The 19,777-nt window shown below is 40.6% G+C and overlaps 4 protein-coding genes across 4 annotated transcripts; 2 read left to right on the top strand and 2 right to left on the bottom strand.

Moving 5' to 3' along the window:
- Window positions 1-1,807: 1,807 nt before the first annotated feature.
- Window positions 1,808-3,295, bottom strand: si:dkey-148a17.6 (uncharacterized protein LOC108190685 homolog). Its single transcript, XM_035681703.1, has one exon. The coding sequence runs from the start codon at window positions 3,164-3,166 to the stop codon at window positions 2,081-2,083; it is 1,086 nt and encodes a 361-aa protein (XP_035537596.1). The 5' UTR covers window positions 3,167-3,295; the 3' UTR covers window positions 1,808-2,080.
- Window positions 3,296-3,451: 156 nt separating this feature from the next.
- Window positions 3,452-4,875, bottom strand: LOC118343004 (leukotriene B4 receptor 1-like). The gene has a single exon (XM_035681712.1). It carries the CDS (start codon window positions 4,714-4,716, stop codon window positions 3,736-3,738), a length of 981 nt encoding a protein of 326 aa, XP_035537605.1. The 5' UTR covers window positions 4,717-4,875; the 3' UTR covers window positions 3,452-3,735.
- Window positions 4,876-6,173: 1,298 nt separating this feature from the next.
- On the top strand, window positions 6,174-16,456 carry LOC118343533 (E3 ubiquitin-protein ligase AMFR-like). The gene is made up of 14 exons (XM_035682400.1): window positions 6,174-6,360; window positions 6,919-7,236; window positions 7,325-7,417; window positions 7,524-7,688; window positions 9,781-9,933; window positions 10,795-10,835; window positions 12,203-12,335; window positions 12,444-12,577; window positions 12,745-12,855; window positions 13,116-13,312; window positions 13,409-13,512; window positions 13,909-14,043; window positions 14,254-14,444; window positions 14,764-16,456. Exons 2-14 carry the CDS (start codon window positions 6,982-6,984, stop codon window positions 14,918-14,920), a joined length of 1,869 nt encoding a protein of 622 aa, XP_035538293.1. The 5' UTR covers window positions 6,174-6,360; window positions 6,919-6,981; the 3' UTR covers window positions 14,921-16,456.
- A 586-nt stretch (window positions 16,457-17,042) lies between these two features.
- gnpnat1 (glucosamine-phosphate N-acetyltransferase 1) lies at window positions 17,043-19,637 on the top strand. Its single transcript, XM_035651940.1, has 6 exons — window positions 17,043-17,207; window positions 18,015-18,181; window positions 18,343-18,405; window positions 18,662-18,789; window positions 19,076-19,137; window positions 19,321-19,637. The coding sequence occupies exons 2-6, from the start codon at window positions 18,028-18,030 to the stop codon at window positions 19,466-19,468; spliced, it is 555 nt and encodes a 184-aa protein (XP_035507833.1). The 5' UTR covers window positions 17,043-17,207; window positions 18,015-18,027; the 3' UTR covers window positions 19,469-19,637.
- Window positions 19,638-19,777: the final 140 nt, after the last annotated feature.

Raw genomic sequence — 19,777 nt, 5'->3', positions numbered from 1 at the left:
GTATTGCAACCTGTACGAGCCACTGCCGTACCCAGAAAGTAACTTTGCTTCTGTGTCAGTGGTAGTATCAGGTGGTGTGAGGGGTTTGCCTGTCTTCTACTGAGCCAGTGGCAAAAAACTGTGTGTTATGGCAACCAACACTTCTCAGTGAACTTTATTGATAGCCAAGATTCATGGCTCAGTTGTGTGGTTGGCAGATCCTGTCCTGTTGTGTACTTTTAGCTGGGGAAAGTATGGGTTACATTTAAAGAGATAACAGTAATCTGATTGGATTGTTTGATTATTTTCCACCTTAGTAGCTAATAATGCATTTTTTTAACAAAACCAATCAAAAGAATACAGTATGGACTTATTGTAGGAATATGGGAATGGGTACATTAGGGACACACTGCTGTTGTTATCTGTTTATACCTGCTTCCTCATTCTGTGAGAAAAGGTCGAGTGTGTCTCAGGGTCAGCGTTGTTTTCTTGTGAGATCTTGTCTCACACATTTCTTTTTTGTCACACCCTTTGCTCTCTGTAATTTTCCATTGGTACAGTTCAAATAATCCTGACTCAGTAATATTCAAAGGCTCCAAAGAGGTGATGAGCACTGTCACAGTGATTTCATTCAACCCTCACTTCAAATCATTATCTCTCAATGATCTCATAGCATTTGATGCAACATACAGATGACACTGCATGGGGAAATCATCAGTATGGAAAGTCAATTCTTCCAAATATTTTAAACTTTTTCCCCAAATCTTGACATTTTTGAGAGAATATCATCATGACCATTCCTTGATTAGATGATAAAAAAAACATACAATGGGATAGTCCCAAAGTGGGGCTTCATGTGAGGACATAAGGTTGTATTTGGCCTGCCAGATGTTTCTACAGAAATAAAACAATCAAAAATAATTTTAAAAAATGATGATATGAATTGCTCTTAATGCCGTTTCATTTATTTCATAATCCAGGCAACGGTGGTAAGAGTGACACCACGCAGAAAGTCAGTCAGTTAATAAGGGAACTAACCCTAACAACCACATAGCAATATACAACTCAATATGTGTTTGCTTTTGGCACGTGGCCCGCCATTTAGTTTTAGTTTTGGTCATCCAATCAGAAGAGCCTGGACACCACTGGGACAGTGAAATAAAAATATTATTATTAATCCACTCTGAAATGATGTCAAAACTCCATTATTAAAAACACAGCTCCACCGCCATCTACTGGCTGTGTCAGTTGAAGAGACAGAATTTTGTGGAGACATGGCAACAAACTTATTATGCTATGATGAGAGTATATTATATATTTCAGTAAAGAGGCTGATGCTGAACTCTCTCACTTAAAAGTGCGAGTTTGGGTTTGTTAAGACTGTAAGCAACATTAAGACATGATTCCGCTTTTTTGCTGCTCAACAAAGGGAACATGCAGTTTTTCATTTTGCAATCTTTTCATCAAGAGGAAGTTGAAAGTATGACTGCTGTCTGTAGTGCGATACAACTGTTAGCTAGTTTGTCAAGAGTAAAGAACTTATACTCTGTAAGAGATAAAAAACTAAGAATAAACGATAAAAGATTGTGGACAATTTTCACAGTCACACAATCAGAATGTATCAGAGATGTTAAATGTTAAAATGAGTGGCAGACAACTGCAGAATTAGATGAAATACTACTGTGCTTTGTCTAATCATGTTCTCAAACTTACTTAAAAGCGTTGTTAAACTGAATCAATAAAATAATAAATACAATTTAATTTAACAAAATAATAAAAACAATTATTAATAATAATAATAATAATATTGACACATGTCTTATATACATATAGAATTATTTATTGTACTATTTATGAGTAACATTGAATAAAATCTAAGTACATAATATATAACATTTATAAATATATGTTCAACATAATAAAAACACGTAAAACAGGTCATTTACAGAGTTAGAAACGTATCGCACAGAAAAATGATTTCCTGTTCATCTGTGTTGTAATTTTATAAATTCATTTCAGGCAAATTTTCATTCATCAGAAAAAGTATACATGAGAATATATATATAGAGACACGCAGCACAAACACCATGCATTTTCAATATCAGGATGGCTTATTTTCACACATTTTTATTAATATGTCCATTTGGTCTTTTGACTCAGACAAACACTGAGAACTGATGGTCGGATTGCTGTGTCGCTTGGACACAAAGGACACCTCTCTATTGCCTTCACCTGGAGAGGTGCTGGAGATGTGGCGGAAGAGCTTCTGGATGCCGGTGTCACGCAGGGAGCTCCTGAAGGAGCGAGCCGCAAACATGTAGAGGATGGGGTTAACAGTGCTGCTGACGAAGACCATACCTCCAGCGATGAAGACCATGGTGCTCCTGGCACTCTCCAGATTATCTGCTCCATTGGGAAAGTATTTTTCTATGGCCAGGATGATGAGTGAGAGGATGTTTCCTATGTGATGAGGTGTCCAACAAATGGCAAACACAATCACCACACTGGCGATCAAGACTGTAGACTTGCGCTTGGACTTGAAGGTCATCTGAGTAATCCGACTGCACAGGCAGCCATAGCAAACCACTAGGATGGAGAAGGGTAATATGTAGCCCACCAGTGTCTCTAACAGCACACACACCAGCTCCTGGGTCACAGAAGTGTACTCCCGATACAGACAGTGCTCTTCATCAGACTCCTTCCCTACAACCTGAGTAGGGATGACAGGTATGCTGAACAGGAACGCTGCAGTCCACAGAACCAGCAGAACTTTATTTAGAGCTTTTTTACTCTTCCAGACGGCTGAGGCATAGGGGTATCGCACGGCCACAAAGCGCTCCACACTCATCAGGGTGATGAGGAAAACGCTGCTATACATGCAGGCGTTGATCACGTACACTATGGCTTTGCAGGAGGCCTCTCCAAACACCCAAGACTGGGCCAGGGAATAGATCCATAGTGGCAAGGTGATGAGGACCAGCAGGTCAGCAGCAGCCAGGTGGAGGATGAGCACAACAGTGTGGGAGCGCTGCTTGACATGTTTCAGGATAGTCCAGATCACAAGCAAGTTCCCGGGAGCTCCTACCAGGAAAGACAGGCCCAGGATCACACAAGTCACTACTGTCCCACCATCAAACTCCTCAGGGGCCATTTCCTCTAAAGAAGACAGCTCAGTCGAGTGGTTCATGGTACAAGTGTATGTGCTGACAGTGGTGTCTGCATGAAAAGAAAAACAAAGTGCTGCACAAGCACATCTTCACTTCCCTAGACTGCACAGGAAAGGGGTTTCCTCACATCACTATTTGAGACACATGGAGGTGATTCATGCATCTGTCATAAGTCCATTTTTCACCTCTGGTTATGGATTGGGGTATAAAAAGAAACATGTGGTCCAAGTGGCTGACTAAAAGAAAAATCTACTGACAGAATGAAATAGGTAAATGTGAAACGAAACCTGGCTAATCATACTGTAGATAATTATGTTTCAAATGTTTAACCTACACAGCATTTTGTAATTGTTAAAATTAAGAACCACATAGAGACTGGAGTCATGTGTTCGCCTGAAATGACATCTGTGAAATGTAAAAGATGTGGTATGTGTTGATGACTTGACACATAACCCTTGTCAACACTATATTACAGGCTTTCAAAATCTTAGATCATAGGCCTTCACAATAAAGTATAGTCCCTTAATTAACTGCAGCAGACAAGTGTTATGTTTTCCTGTCATCACAGTTTCAAGTATTCAGTCTTTTTTCACACAGAGTCAGACAGCAGCTCTAACTGTGTATTTGCTGCCCTCTGGTCATTCTGCTGCTGTACTACCAGCTCCCTGAGTTTGTTAGTTTGAGTTACCATTTCCTGGAACAGCCTGACCAGTCGGGACTCCTCGAGACTCCCTCGTAAGTTCCTAGCAAACAGGGTGTACAACACAGGATTTACTGAACTGCTTATGAAAACAAGGGCACCAGAGCTAAAGACAATACTCTCTGGCACACATCCATGGTCTGTGCCTGCTAGGACGCAAACCATATCGGTTGTGTTGATGATATGGTAAGGCAACCAGCACAGAGTGAAGGCTATCACCACAGTGTGCACAAGAACTATGGATTTCTGTTTGGAGTTGAAACTCATTTTCCTGAGCTTGGCAGCTACTAGACAATAACAGATACTGATAATGATAAAAGGAACTATAAAGCCCCCCAAGGTCTCCAGACATAACAAGATGATTTCTTGAGTCACAGAGCTGAATGCTTTGGTAAAACACAGCTCAAATTCTTTACTTTCATCCAAAAGTTGGGTCACTAAAGCAGGCAGTCCTAGAAGCAAAGCAAGGAACCACAAAAGTACAAGACATCTGTTCATAGCGCTCTTGGTCTTCCAGCGCATCATCACAAATGGATGACAAATGGCTAAAAAGCGTTCAACACCCATGAGGGTGATGAAGAAGATGCTGCTGAACATGCACACATTGATAATGTACACCAAGGCCTTGCAGAAGGCCTTTCCAAATACCCAGGTGTGTACCAGGGAATAGATCCATAGCGGCAAGGTGATGAGGACCAGCAGGTCAGCAGCAGCCAGGTGCAGGATGAGCACAACAATGTGGGAGCGCTGCTTGACGTGTCTCAGGATAGTCCAGATCACCAGCAGGTTCCCCGGAACTCCTACCAGGAAGGACAGGCCCAGGATCACACAAGCCACTGCTTTCCCACCATCAAATTCTTCATAGCCCATTTCCTTTGAAAACGACTGCTCAGTTGAGTGGTTCAAGGTGCAAGTGTATGTGCAGACAATGGTGTCTGCATGAAAAGAAAAACAAAGTGCGACTGAAGCAAGTCTTCACTTCCCTTTGAGGTTGAATTGAACAGGAACCAGCATTGCTTCAGGACTTATCTTGAGAAACAGACGATGCAAGACAGTTACTGCAAACTGAGAATACAGCTTCTGTGACCATGGTTCGGAAAGCAACTTTATTACTTATATAGCAACAGTATAGCAATTCAGGAAGAAAGAAAGTACATAAGTATATGGATTTCCATGCAATGATTTACTTTGCGTGACAAACTAAAAAAGTCAAAGGTCTTTTATAGTTACTTCTTTCAAGTCACTGGCTATACCTCAACGTTCCTATTTCTGCTCTCACCTTTTGTAGGGTTAATATCCAGCACATTATGTGCTTTACTGCCAACTTCGGCTAAAGAGTGTGTATCCGATTTTTTGTTATTAATAGTTCTGTTTAATTTTTTTCCTACATTTGCTAGAGAAAAGCTTCCCAGGAAGAGACTGTAGCTGCTGAGTAACAGTCCCTGTTCCTTTTTCAGTAAAGCCAAATACAGATGCTTGTTTTTTTTTCCTGTTGAATGCAGAAATTATTTTCTTCTTGTCGCATTTTGTTTTATTTTAAAGTATTAACCCGATTCATACATTTGCAATATTTGAAAAGCTAAGCTAGTGTCCTGGTTCTCGTATTATCCTTATTCTCCCCCAGCAACCTTTGCATTTTGATTTAGAACAACCCTCCCACTCACCTTAACTTTGGACTGTCTGTCAACTTAATCTATTGCATGAACTGAAACCATTGGAATAGTTAATTATTACTTTACTATTATTTCCTCTTTCACTTTCCTGCTGTGACAGTTATGGTTTCATTATATCAGTGCTATCAGAGTTTTTACTCCCCCCCCCCCCTTCTCTGAAATACATCCATCCCAGCTCAATTTTTCTCAGATTCTTCTTAGCATTCTTTGGAGGGCTTTGACATGCTCCTTCATGGTTAGCTTTGTTTTTTGCAAGCCTTCCTCTGAGTCGCTCAAAAATCTTTGACTTGCAACTATTGGGTTCTTTTTCCTCTCATCTGCAGTATCCAAAAACAGCCAGTCGATCACCAAATGATGGCAGATATTATTTTATTTGACGTTTATCACATTGGAATCAATCTAAAATGAAGAAATAGTATATGAATTCTGAAGTCAAGTGCATTAAATTATAAAAATAAACAACCTGCGTATACAGCACTAGATGAATAAAACACAAATAGCAACAATGAATTTATTTGGGCCACTGAAAAAAAAAAAAAACATTAACCACTTTTTTTATCTCATAATTTCTGTTTTTACTGGCAGAGAGTGGCGTCCATAGCTTCTACCTCCAGAAGGTGGCAGTAATGCAACACTAAAGATGCCAGCCGCCGCCAGACCTCAAACAACAACAAGAAGAAGAAGCAGCAGAAAGAGCCTCCCTCAGCCAGCTGCCTGCTCGGTGAAATAAACATGACGATGTTGTCAACTACGATGTCCACAGTGCATCTGCACTAAGAGCACAGCACTGAATACAACGAGGGACGGTGGATATTGGGTTTGACTAAATTTGTGACACGCTGTAAGTGACGATTTACTACGAGCTTGATGTTACTGACGGTGGCTAGCTACGTAGCTAATATTAGCTAACAAGTAAGCTAACGTAGTATTAGGTAACGTTAGCCAGGTAAATAGCTAACAGTGTGAACTACTGTTATTTAACTACTGGGGTGTTAATGTTAACCGGTCTGGTCTGCGGCCCACAGTTTTCACTTTGTTCGGATGGTTTAATCTATGACACTTCGTCAAAGAGGAAGTTAATTTGCGGCTTTATCAACTGTATTGAACTAACTTTAACATGAAGTTAGCCTTGCTTAAGAACTGAGAGGAGGTTAGCTCACATCCGGCTAGCTGGGATTATATATAACGTTATATTATAGTCTCCTAACTTCGAGAAAACTAACGTGAAAATGTTGCACTCGTGTTCCAACTGGCGATTTCACAGTCATACGTCCCGTTAACACAAATTAGTCACGATCCTATGATAACACTTGTGTATATAACGTTATACTTGTTTGCGCTCAACGTCAGGTTAAGTAAAGTTTGTCCAACGCTAGCTAACTCACTTCTGCCCTCACAGGTTCTGCTCGGATCGGGACAAACACCATTTTCACCAGTGGAGAAGTGGACAGCAAACACTGCAATGCCTCTGCTGTTTTTGGAAAGGTTTCCTTGGCCCAGCCTGCAGACCTACACAGCACTGAGTGTGGCTCTGCTCGCTGGCAGCATCTTCAGTGCCTACACCACTGTGACTGACCCTGGCTTTGGGGCCTTGGAGACGGATGAAGCACCAGCTGCCGCTGCAGTGGATCTTGACAATATTAACAATGATATCAGTAACACGGAACTGGCGACCACTGTGCTGTGGTATCTTGTCACTGACAGTCTCTTTGTGTGGGTGAGTGTTAATCAGTTCGCTTGCATCGCTTGATACGATGATGTTGTTCCAAACACTAATTGTGTCTTTATTCTCTTTACTCCCCCAGGTCTTAGTCAACACGTTCTGCTGCTCTTTGATGTTGATTGCTAAAATGATTCAGTATGTGGTGTTTGGCCCGCTTAGAGTCAGTGAGAAGCAGGTGAGTCTGTGTCGATACGTGGGTTTATTATGAATGCAGCTACTTTCTTCCCCTGGGTTATTAACCTCTCACCCGTCATCTAATTTGCTCTGCGTTTATTCCTCAGCACCTGAAAGATAAGTTCTGGAACTTCATCTTCTACAAGTTCATTTTCATCTTTGGCGTATTGAACGTGCAAACGGTGGAGGAAGTGGTCATGTGGTGTTTGTGGTTCTCTGCCCTGGTCTTTCTCCACCTCATGGTGCAGCTCTGCAAAGACAGATTTGAATATGTAAGTATTATAAACTATTATTTCTTTCTTTCTAGTGCCCCATGGTGTTTATGACCTTGTATGGTAATCTCGGGCTCACTGATAAACCAGATTTATTGAATTAATGACATGACATGACACTGTTATTGTTCTGAATATACTCTCACATTTTTTTTTAATCCAAAGCCACAACAACTAATGACATTGTTCCAGATGTTCAACCAACCAATCAGTCTAATTGTAAAGTGAGCTCTTTTGGCTCTTTTAAAAGTGTTTCCTTTCTGCCTTGAATGGGGAACACCTCTGAAGTCGATTTGTCTTGGACACTAAAGATTAATTGTTTTTTTTTTGGCTATGCAGTCTCCAAGCTCTTTGGGCTTTTATTTGTTAGGGCAGGGAACATTCCTTACTTTAGAAATGTCACTTAGAAACAGTATACCAGTGCTCTTTTAAAGTGACTCCCACTCTACTATTAACAGAGATTCAGGCATTGAAAATGGTCGATATTTGCATTAAGTATGTGTAGGGAGCTATACAGTTAACACAAATAACTCTAGAGCTTATTCACAAAAGTGTACATTTGCAACAAGATTAGTCTTTTTCTTTGCTATTAGATATTCTAGGGTTTAATCGATTGGCCTAAATGTCCTTGTATGTACTCTGTTCCTGTTTATGTTACACAGTAAACATGACTACTAGAATACTAGAATTACATTCTTTGTGGTTGGGAGCAAATATTCCCTGGCATTTGACAACACCTGATTAGTGCACTGTAAAACTTTATATATTTTTTTTAAAGGTGTGGTGAGTGTCCCCCAGAAGTCTGAGAGTAACTGGACTCTTTTCCGCCTGGGATCTATTAATAGTTCCTTGTACTGGCTTGTTGGGCTACTGATACAGTTTCAGTCGCTACATTGACATGTCCCTGTATCAGATTGTGCTCCGCATGTTGGGGAAAACAAAATATCAAATTTAATCACCTCCTTGCAAGCCATGAAATTTAAAACAGGTATTTAGTTGGTATGTTGCCCGTAATGTAATGCTAGCTGCTAGTATTTGTTTCTGCCTCTCAGCTTTGACTATAGATTTAAGTTACTTTTTAGATTAAGGTCTGCCAGTGTGTTCGCCCAGCTGTCTTCCTGTCTCCTTGTTTCTGTGGGTTCTAGCTTTGAGGTGGAGCTCACACATGTAGGTTAAACTGCTGAAGATGATAGGCATTGTTGTCAGTGTGCTGGGGAAACCCTGTAGGATACAAGTTTTACAGAACTGATGAAACCAATTTAGTTTCTTTCAGCTCATCTGTGTTAATGTTTGTAATGAGTTTCTAAATTGTATTTTATTCACTGTAGACAATGTTGGCTGCCATTTTAATGTGTTAAGCAATGCTTTGCCAGCACATTTGATTTGTGTGTGAGGGGTGTATTGATTTCAATGGCTTGTGTAAAATGTAGAAGGGAAAAGTTCATGTTTCTCTGTTACTGAATGCAGTAGAAATGCCCCCTGACTATGGTACTGAGCCCGATGCTAAAACATTCTTATCAGTCCGTGTGTGAGCAGGTTTACAAAAACCTTATTGGTGGTTGAATTCATTCCTTTGTTTGAGCAATTTTCCCTTTTTTTTCATTTAGCTGCCATCGAAAGCTGTATGTTTTTGTGTAGATTTTGTATTGTTTGACCTGTTGTAGTCTTTAAATGCCAGAATCAGATTTACTTCACACTTCTAAATCAACCATGAATTAGAAGTCAACTTTATTTGTAAAGTCCAGTATCACATTAAATGCCTAAGTGCCAGGTTTTTTTTAATCCTGGTCCTTGGGGACCCCTCCCCTGCATGTTTTAGATGTTTCCTGCTCCAACACACCTGATTCAAATGAGTGGCTTGTTATCAGGCCACTGCAGAGCTTGATGACGAGCTGATCATTTGAATCGGGTGTGGTGGAGGAGGAAAACATCTAAAACATGCAGGGCATTGGCCCCCAAGGACCAGGATTGAAAAACACTGTCTTAGTGGGTTGCGAAGGCCCACATGAGCAAAACTTACTGAGGATATGATGAAAGGGAAACATTTTGAGGGAAGCATAATCACTTATATTTCACATTTTCTTCCCTACAGCTGTCTTTCTCGCCCTCCACTCCCATGAACAGCCATGTGCGAGTGCTTTGTCTGCTGGTCTCCCTGTTGTTGGACTGCTGTGGCCTGGCTGTAGTCTGCGGCCTGCTGGGAGCTTCCCATGGCATGCACACACTCTCCTTTATGGCAGCAGAGGTGAGAACCATTTTGGTTGGTTTGGTGGAAGGATTTTGGATTTTGGATTTTGGTTAGGCCCAAGCTTATTCTGAAATAGTGCCGGGTTAACCAGTAATATGTTCAGATTTTGCTTGTCTGTTCTGGTTTTTATTGACAAGATTCTTGGCATATTAATGAAGCAAGAAACTTGAATATCTTGAAAGCAAAAATAATCTTTATTTACAGTGGATTAAATGTTAAAACAGTCAAATAAAGATGGAGTCAACACAAACACTGCATTATTATACCATTCAACAGGAAATGCAGCTCCTCGTGTTGGAAAACCTCCTTCATTGCATGAAATTGTTTTCACACAGTAATCACATTTTGCTGCATCACTACTGTCTTTTGTAAAGCATAACCACTCTTTCAGTGGCTGTCCTGGTCCGCCATATTGTCTACACTGAAAATTTTCTTTTTTATGGCAGACAGATATAGCAGGAAAAGCACAGTTGCAATTATTAACATTAATAATGGTTGCATTTCATTTAGGTGTGCCCGTTCCAGAGCCCCAGTATTATGCATGATGGCTCACAAGCATGGCTTACTGGAGCGCTGGAATCATCCCTAATGTTTTCAACTGTGCTTTTCCTGCTATGACAAGTCAAAATGTCTGCTATGGAAAAGTGCTTTTTATTATGTTTTTTTATCAAAGCTGTCTCAAGGGAATACATTTTTACAGTGAGGTTTAGTTTAAAGCACATGACATTCCTTTATCATTTCCTTCACATAGCGATTGTTTTTGAAAAGTAACAACTGTAATGTCATATTTTGGATTGTTCTATATGAAAAGTAGTATACAAGAATTCTATTGTTTCACCTGTATGCTTTGGTTCTCAGTGTCTGCTGGTGACTGTACGCACTGGGCATGTCATCATGCGGTAAGTCCCTTTTAAAGCCTCCTCACACACGCATGCTCGTACACACACTGCAGCAGTACAGATGGCAGACTGTGCAGATTTAGAATCAGGGGCTAATGTTAGCGACACCATTTGTTTTCCTCTGGTTCCATTAGCACCAGTGTGAAAGGCTCCTTTGTCCCAAAGAGTGGTTAGGATTATACAAGCAGCAGAAACAACTCTAATCAGCTGAGGCACTCAAAGATGCAGTATCTTTAGTCTTTAACATTAGAAGTTGTAAACTGTAATGAGGTACAGAACTGCAGGAACTGTTGGGTCTCTGTAAATCATTTTATACAGAGTACTGTCTAAACCTACTCTATTTGAAAAGTGTCTTGAGATAACTTTTTTTGGTGCTATACAAATAAAAATGAATTGAAATTGGTTTGCTACATGACTAACTGTACTCTAACAATAAGAAATGTATTCATTGTATGCTATCCTTGTTTGTGTTGAACCTGTGTTACCACATATAGTTGATTAGGATATCAGCAGCAAGGCAAGTTTATTTATATACCACATCTGCCATTCATAGTACTTCACAAATGAGCAGATAAAAGAACATTTTAACCAAGCATGTTGGCTTAAAGCTATTACACATGGGAACATATTTGGAAATTCTGGACTTTGATTCTGTCTCATTACACTGTTATTCTCTCTTCTTGTTTGATGTTAGGGTGGGGATCTCTAGGCACCTCACAATTTGATTCCGATTCAGCGGGCTACAATGCGATAATAAAACCATTGTCGATGCATCACAATTTTTCTCACAATGTGGCTACTTGCTACGTTTAAAACATTTAAAACATCGTGTATTTGTAATGATCCATCATTAAAGTAAGCAGATTAATTTACTTCTATTAAAAGCAGTTACAAATGGAAGAGATTAACACTTGTTCTCGTTCGTTACGTGTCGTCATCCATTTGCCGGCCATAATGAATGTTCAGCCATAAGGAGCGTACGTGCCTCTTACGCATGCTTGTGTGGAGATCAGCCATTTTGTCTGCAGCCCGGTACCGTTTTGTTACAGGTGATCATAATGTTGAGGAGTTAGCTTTAAATTTTGGATTCTGATCTGCATCAAGACATAATCATTAAAGTGAAAATTGCAGTGCATCTGAGAGTCAGATTTTTTCTTCCACCCCTATTTGATATGTTGATGGATTTATCAGTCTGCTCCTTCTGATGGCAATATCACCTGTGTTATTGCACTGTAATACTTTCACACAATCTTTGTCTCGTGTCTGAATTGCTAATCCCCATGCAAGTTAAGGGCCGCATCACCCCCTGTACCGTCTGAATATCGCCTGTGTTTCATGGCCTGAAAGAGCTGTGCATGTCCCCTCAGATACTCCATTCATCTGTGGGATCTGAACCATCCAGGGACCTGGGAGAGTAAGGGAACATACGTCTATTACACAGACTTCATCATGGAGCTGGCTATGCTCTTTCTGGACCTCATGCACCATATCCATATGCTGGTAAGACAGAGGGAACAGGTTTTGGCCATGTGATGTTATTAAAATCTAGTCTGTCGCTGTCTCTTTTTCTGTGTCCCTAATCTTTTCTGTCTGTATGTCTCTCATTAGCTTTTTGGTAACATCTGGCTGTCCATGGCAAGCTTGGTTATATTCATGCAGCTGCGGTATCTCTTCCATGAGGTCCAGCGGCGCGTCCGCCGACACAAGAACTACCTTCGTGTCATCAACAACATGGAGGCCAGGTGATTTATATGTTTTGATTTAATAGTTTGTCCCTTTTTACCTCAGGGTTTTTTTTATTTTTTTTTTATTTGTTCAATTCATTAATTTCTAATTAAAGCTTTATTTCATTAGATGATTGCTTGTTTCATCATTATTTGTATGTACTTTGATTTTTTAATTTGTGCAGATTTGCTGTTGCTACTGCAGAGGAGCTGGCAGCTAATGATGATGATTGTGCCATCTGCTGGGATGCCATGTTGACAGCACGCAAACTACCCTGTGGCCATCTCTTCCACAAGTAAAGTATTTTTTCAATCAGCAGCAGTTGCTGGTATGCATATTAGAGTCCATGCAGGGATTGTTTTACTGGTGCCACTGGAGCATTTCTTTTTTTTGCATTATGTTTTTATGTTACATGCTCTTTACACTACATTTCCCCTGTGCTGCTGGGCCAAACTTAAATTTCTACTACAGGGAATCAATAAAGGGACATCTTATCTTATCTTATACAGAGAAATGCCATAGTAACATTTGTGAGTTGTGTGTCTGCGATTCCAGCTCTTGTTTGCGCTCATGGCTCGAGCAGGACACCTCCTGTCCAACATGTCGAACATCCCTGAACATTAATGGGGACGGGGGCCAGGCGAGAAGCCAGCAGCAGGGCGCGGGTTTGGAAGACAACATTGGTGCAGTAGGAGCTGCTGCAGATGCTAGACCACACATCAACCAACACAATCACTTCTTCCACTTTGATGGTAAGTGTCAGACACAAATCCAAGGGTGAACCAAGCAGGCACCTTACCAGAGGTAGGCGTGACAATAAATGACAAAATCCATACGTTATCTTACAGGATCTCGTATTGCCAGCTGGCTGCCCAGTTTCTCAGTGGAAGTAATGCACACCACCAATATTTTGGGCATCGCTCAGGCCAACAACTCCCAGCTCATGGCCATGGTGAGTTTGTATTTACAATCTAATTATTTTTGGGGGTTTTATGAGAGATGATATACAGAAAATTGAGGCCAGATATTGCTTTTTTTTTTCTAGACAGTTGCTGACAGTTGACACTTGCATAAAGCCAATGCTGTCCCACTCTTCGCTTCCTGTCTTGCTGTCTATTGCCTCAGAATGTTTCTGGGGATGTGTACCAGTGCCCAAATGTTAACATCATTTATTATTAGTCTTTATTTAATTTATTTTAGCAGAAACTGTACAGAAGATGCCAAGTATATCTAAACAAAAAGGTTCCAAGTATTCTGAACTGTCATATACTTGGAACTCACTAATGCTCTATGTTTAAGACCTGCTTGTGCCAACCTTTAAATTTTTGATGTACCTTCTGGTCATCAGGCCCATCAGATCCAGGAGATGTTCCCTCAGGTGCCCTCCTACCTGGTAATGCAGGACCTGCAGTTGACCCGCTCTGTGGAGGTCACCACTGACAACATCTTGGAAGGGCGCATCCAGGTGCCTTTCCCAACACAGGTCAGTCAGTTTGGGGTCAAATTTTAATAGCAGCTTTTGTAATTATTTCAGTGATGCCTTTAAACCTTGTTCTGATAACACAACATTTCTCCAACAGCTCTTTCAGGGCTTCAGTGCCTCTGTGTTTCATGCTGATCACGTTACTTTGGTTTTTTTGAAATGCAGAAGGCAACAATCTATCACAATATTCTGCCTCTGTTCCTTCCTCAGGCCATAGAGCGTGGCCCCACACAGGGGAGCCCTGCAGCAGACGAGCAGGAAGGGCCCAGTGGAGCAGCCGAGCAGGGCCTCAGTGAGTCAGACAACATGGAGGCGAGAGGAGGTCGCTTCTCTAAGTCAGCCGAGGAGAGGCAGAAGATGTTAAAGCAAAGGAAAGAAGAAATGGTCCAGCAGGCACGCAGGTTTGTACACTGGTTGTGTAGTTCAATTTAAAAAAAAAAAAAAAANNTGAAAATGAAATTTGATTGTTGTTGTTTTGATTGCACTGGATTGTGCAAGTATAAATTGTCAGCTGTATAGGATTGTGCCTTGTAAAAATAGACTTTTCTGTGTGAACCAGGGCTGGATGCATGAAATGTTGAAAGGCCTTCTTCTCTTAGCTGAAAGACCCAGTTATACACAACTAACAAGTAGAAACATAGCATTCCTTTTGCCTTCTTTCCCCCATTATCTTGAATCTTCTGTTCCCATGATCATGTGTTGTTCATTACTTCCCTGTAGGAGATATCTGAACAAGAGTCCAGAGGACGAGGATGAGGATTTGCCTGGACTGGAGGAGGACTCTATTCCAGAATTGAACTTGACTGTGCTGAGACGTAGGACCATGGCAGCAGCTGCAGAGAGACGCATGCAAAATCAAACAGATCCTGCACCCTGAAATATCGATTGGCCAGGGCAGAAGAGTCTTATCACATCATCGTCCCAAGAGACACTGACAGAGCTATTTCAACACCCCCCTCCCCGCACCCCCCATCCTCCATTTGATGTACAGTGAATGGTCATCACGTCTTCAAACAATAATTTAAAAGTGTCGCAAACATGGCGTTTGGACTGTTTTGGGCTGCCTAAATAAGGCAGGACTGTTGTGAATGGCTTCTGCCTCACTGATTCCAGAGTATTTGGAGCATATTATAAATTGATGGGTGCAAGTCAAAAAATGCAAGGTTGCATTGCCCTTTATTCACGTGCCACGCATTACAACCACCAGCTTGAGTGGGGAGTCAGTCTGCCTGTCAAAAATGAGCATGCTTTGCATTCAGAAGAGTCTTTTATGAGAGAGGTTTGAAGGTGTCATTTCTAGATAAAGCTGTTTGGGTCCTTGTTTGTTTTTCCTTTTTGTTTTATTTCTCATGGTGGAAATCTACATATTCTGGATGACGAAACTCATCGGATGTATTTGTGTGTTATTCTTTTATGAGTTTCAACTGTGAATTAAGTGTAGGCAAAATAACACGTTTTTATTTCTTACCTTGGCGTAAGAGAATGTCACTTTAGTATTGTTCAGCCTTTTTGTCAAATATGAATGTTTCTATCAAAAGTAATGCTGCAAACAAAGTGTTTTTGACCCATGTGGGTTTGTATTGAGTGCGTAATATCACCCATTGCAAACAGTTTTGTTATTTAACAAGGGGTGGGCGTGTAAATCTATGTTTTCTAATACTGTTCCCATGAGATGCATAGGCAACAGGGTGTATTACATTTTGTACAAGTACAATGGGTGTCATCCTCTCAGTCTTTCTTAAATTAACTTGTGTTCATTAGCAGTTCTCTCCGAGTAAGAGAATATTATTTTCCACTGAGTATAATAATTGGGTCCCTTGGTCATCAGTGTCAGTCTCTTTTTTTTTTTTTTTTAGGGTATGTAGATATTAATTCTGTGACAGCTGGACTAGCTGGATGGTGTTTTGTCGATGTTTTGTCAATCATTCAAGCAGAACGGATCATCAGAAAAAACATTTTCAAGACTCAACAACAAATCCGGTTGCCTTCTGATGTAATACTTCTAGATATTCTATGACCTGAATGACTGAGAACCTTTAATGAATAAATTTGTGTGGTCTTTGTTCACTCACATTGAGGAGTGTTAATTCAAAAATCATACCAGCAAGGAACATAATCATCCTCTGCCAAAAAGATTTTATTTCAAAACTGTACTGCAATTTACAACATGAACTGAGCCCTTGAAACATTTTGGTATTGTCAAATTTCACAAAATCTGTAGCACTAGACATATCGACGGACACAAAGATGGAGACTTGTCTGTATTATAAGTGTTTTATTTCTTGTGATTACAGTGCAAGGGCAGTTTGGGTGAGATATGCATGAATCTAGACAAGTACTTTTGTTTCCTTCCACTTTATCCCAAAGAGCAGCCCGCAAACTTCCACTAAAAGCTGAAGTGTTGTGATCTTTATTGTGTGTTTATTTTATTGCTCAATCTCGGGGGGTTTAAGAGGAGACAATGTAGGATTTTGATTTCAATTAGCCATAATGTAAAAAAGAAACTAGACAGTTTTGTTTTCATTTTTCCATTCAGTTATTTAACAGCTCCTCATATCCATGATGTATTTTCCTATTCATGGATTATCTTTCATAACCATTACATATTTAATCAAAACGAGTACTTTCTTGAACTGAGCTTTCCTGTATTTTTGTGCCTAAATCGAGACTGGTTCAGTTATGGATAATTTCTGTAAATCTAGTTTTTGTAAAATATGTTAATACAAAAGACTCAATAAACAGAGCTTCTACGGCTTTTTAACTAAATATAGCAATTTAATCATTTTTTCCTGATACAAACCCACGAACATACAACAATGACAGTGAACCCTGTCAAATATGTAGTGGCCAGTACCCAGTACAGCGGACCTTGGAGTGTATTAGTCCAATAAATGTGTTGTTGGAGTCACTATAATATAAAATAGTTCCTGTTTCATCACACTGGGACGTGTGTACTTCTATTGACGTCACCAGGCTGCGCCCCTTACCTCCGGCGTCTCTGCCACGTCATCCAGAAGGGCTCCTGCCAGCAGGAAACAGCCCCACTGTGGAGCTCAGCGATGGAGCCCAGCCTCACGCAGAGCTAGTACAACTCCCCGGTCGCTACAGGACGTTACCTCAGTGTGGGAATCCAACCGGACCATCTGTTCTCCTGCGCTTCACTGGTACGTAACGTTAGAGGATAGCTACATTAGCAGTTAGCACGGCAGGCGACACTTACAGAGGTAATGTTAATGTAAACGCTGTGAGCAGGTAGCAGGGCTGCATAGGATCTGTCTGACACACAACAGGAGGAGAGTGAGACTACATGAAGCTATAGGACAGTATAGTTATTTGCCTACACATTATTAGAGCAGTTTGTTGTATGTTAGGTGACTGACTTGGTCAACAAGAGCTGTTTGGTGAAATGTAGGAAATACTCTGCAGTGTTGGCTCTGAACAACCCACTTTACTCAGTCATAGTCTTATTTGCGATGTGAGTGTAAACTGTGTTTTTGCTGGATGTAGCTGTGTTCATTTGGTTCAAACTCCCTGTGTGTTAGAGCACTGCTGCTGTTCACTGGTGAATGGGTCGTTCTCATATTACATATCCTGGATTACATCCTGGGTGAATGCTGAAGACTGGTGTAAATATATAAGAGGATGGCCGTAATAATTAGTATGTAGGTGTGCTCATTTATATGTCAGCTGGCTTGTCAACCACTGAATCATGACAGTAAAGTAATGTCAACTGTGTACCAAGTGAAACTATATTTGCCAGGTCAAAGTTCTGTATGACTTAGAGCAAACATATTTCCAGGTAGTATGACAGTATCACTGTATTCACTCACTGTGCTGACACAGTATCTGAGACGGATTAGAAAAAGCTTCTCTATTTAATGCCACAATTTCAGTTTTGCATACAGGCATTTGTGGGTGTGTAAGTATCTGTGGGCTTACCTGTGTGTGTGTGTGTGTGTGTGTTTCCAAAGGAGAGATTGTGGAATGCTGCTGGACGAGACTCCGCTTTTTGAGCCCTCTCTGCTTCAGGATCTTGACTGGAGTAGCAACACGGTCTCCTTCTCTCCCTCCATCTCCCCGTCCAGCCCAGGAGAAGGCCTGGTGCTCAGGCCGCTCTGTACGGCAGACTTCAACCGGGGTGAGTCAGAGACTGGTTGGATAATGTGTTCCAGACCAGTACTTCTCAAGAGAATATGAATGCGGTGACCACTTTGTGATAGATAATGTGTTGTTTGGTAATGTAATAGAAATGTAAAAGTGACATTTTTAACCTACTATTGTTTTGTTTCTGTATTTCAGGATTCTATAAGGTTTTATCTGAACTCACCCAGACAGGCGATGTCACACCAGAGCAGTTCACGAGTAAGTCATGCTCAGCATAATGCTACTTTTATATGACACAAAAGCGGGATTCTGATTATTTTGTTCAGAACATTTACCATTTACTCAGTTTTTCCAAGTTTTGACTTTCATGCTAAAACTTGTCTTTATATACATCAGATCAGATCACATCACACATTTGAGAAAAGAAACTATCCTCTCCTAGAAAACAAGTTTAAATACAATGTAATAAAATGTTAATGATGAATAAACACGAATGTTGTCTGTTGGCTTCCAGAAAAGTTTGAGCATATGAAGAGGACAGGGGACTACTACGTCGTCGTGGTGGAGGACACAAATGTGGAACAGATTGTTGCCACGGCTACATTGATCACAGAACACAAATTCATCCACTCCTGTGCCAAGGTAAATTACATCCCGGCAAGCCATTTGTGCATATTTACCAATGGATACATCTGTAATTTCTCTCCATATTTCCCCCTAAAGACCAATCCCATAAACAAAGTTACTTATTAATGTAGTGGTTATTAGAGGAGTGGTAATTATTAACATAGTTCACCACCATAAACTAAAAAAAAAGTTACATTTAAATTTTTATTTCCTTAAAAACTATGCATAGTAAAAAAAAAAGTAGTAGTTTTGATATTAGAGAGACAAAATAAAGACCCTCTCTATTCTGTCTTGTTTGCAGAGAGGCCGGGTGGAGGAGGTGGTAGTCAGTGACGTGTGCAGAGGGAAGCAGCTGGGCAAACTGTGAGTAGACCTGTGTGAGCATGACACAAAGACATTTTGTTTTTGGTTGTTTTTAATATTTAAATATTTGTCCCACAAATCCCCCCCCACACACACACATATAGGACACTTATTCAGGAAATAATCTTGTGATTTGTGCTGCTTTATTTTTTAAACTCCCTCTCCTCTTGTCTTTTTTTATAGGTTAGTTTCAACTCTTACTCTTCTCAGTAAAAAACTGAATTGCTACAAAATCACACTGGAATGTGCACCCAAAAACGTGGCTTTTTACCAAAAGTTTGGCTACACCGCCTCAGATGAGACTTACATGCAGTGTCGATTCTCCGACTGAAGACCACAGCAGCTTTAAACCTCCGTTTTAGGGGCATGGACCACACCTTTATACACCCACTGACATCAGAACTTAACATTGTAACAAAGTGTCTTAATAATTGGAAGAACTTGCCTAAGAATGAGTTTTTGGTTGTGACAGTCGAGTCATTTCTCGACTCATCTTGATTTCGCCGGAGGATCATGTTGGACTAAGCAGGGCTTCAACATACATTTAGTTTACTAAGTGCGCGAAATCAACCCCCCGACGTGGCCATCCTCGCTCGCACAACCACACAACTCTCCTCCAGGCAACGTCTTCCAATTATTA

Source organism: Morone saxatilis, unplaced genomic scaffold (genome assembly GCF_004916995.1).
Source record: "Morone saxatilis isolate NCDOM2014 unplaced genomic scaffold, NCSU_SB_2.0 Contig11, whole genome shotgun sequence".
NCBI classification, from domain to species: domain Eukaryota; kingdom Metazoa; phylum Chordata; class Actinopteri; family Moronidae; genus Morone; species Morone saxatilis.
The sequence above is the reverse complement of the archived record's forward strand: the minus strand, read 5'-3'. Positions and strand labels throughout refer to the sequence as shown.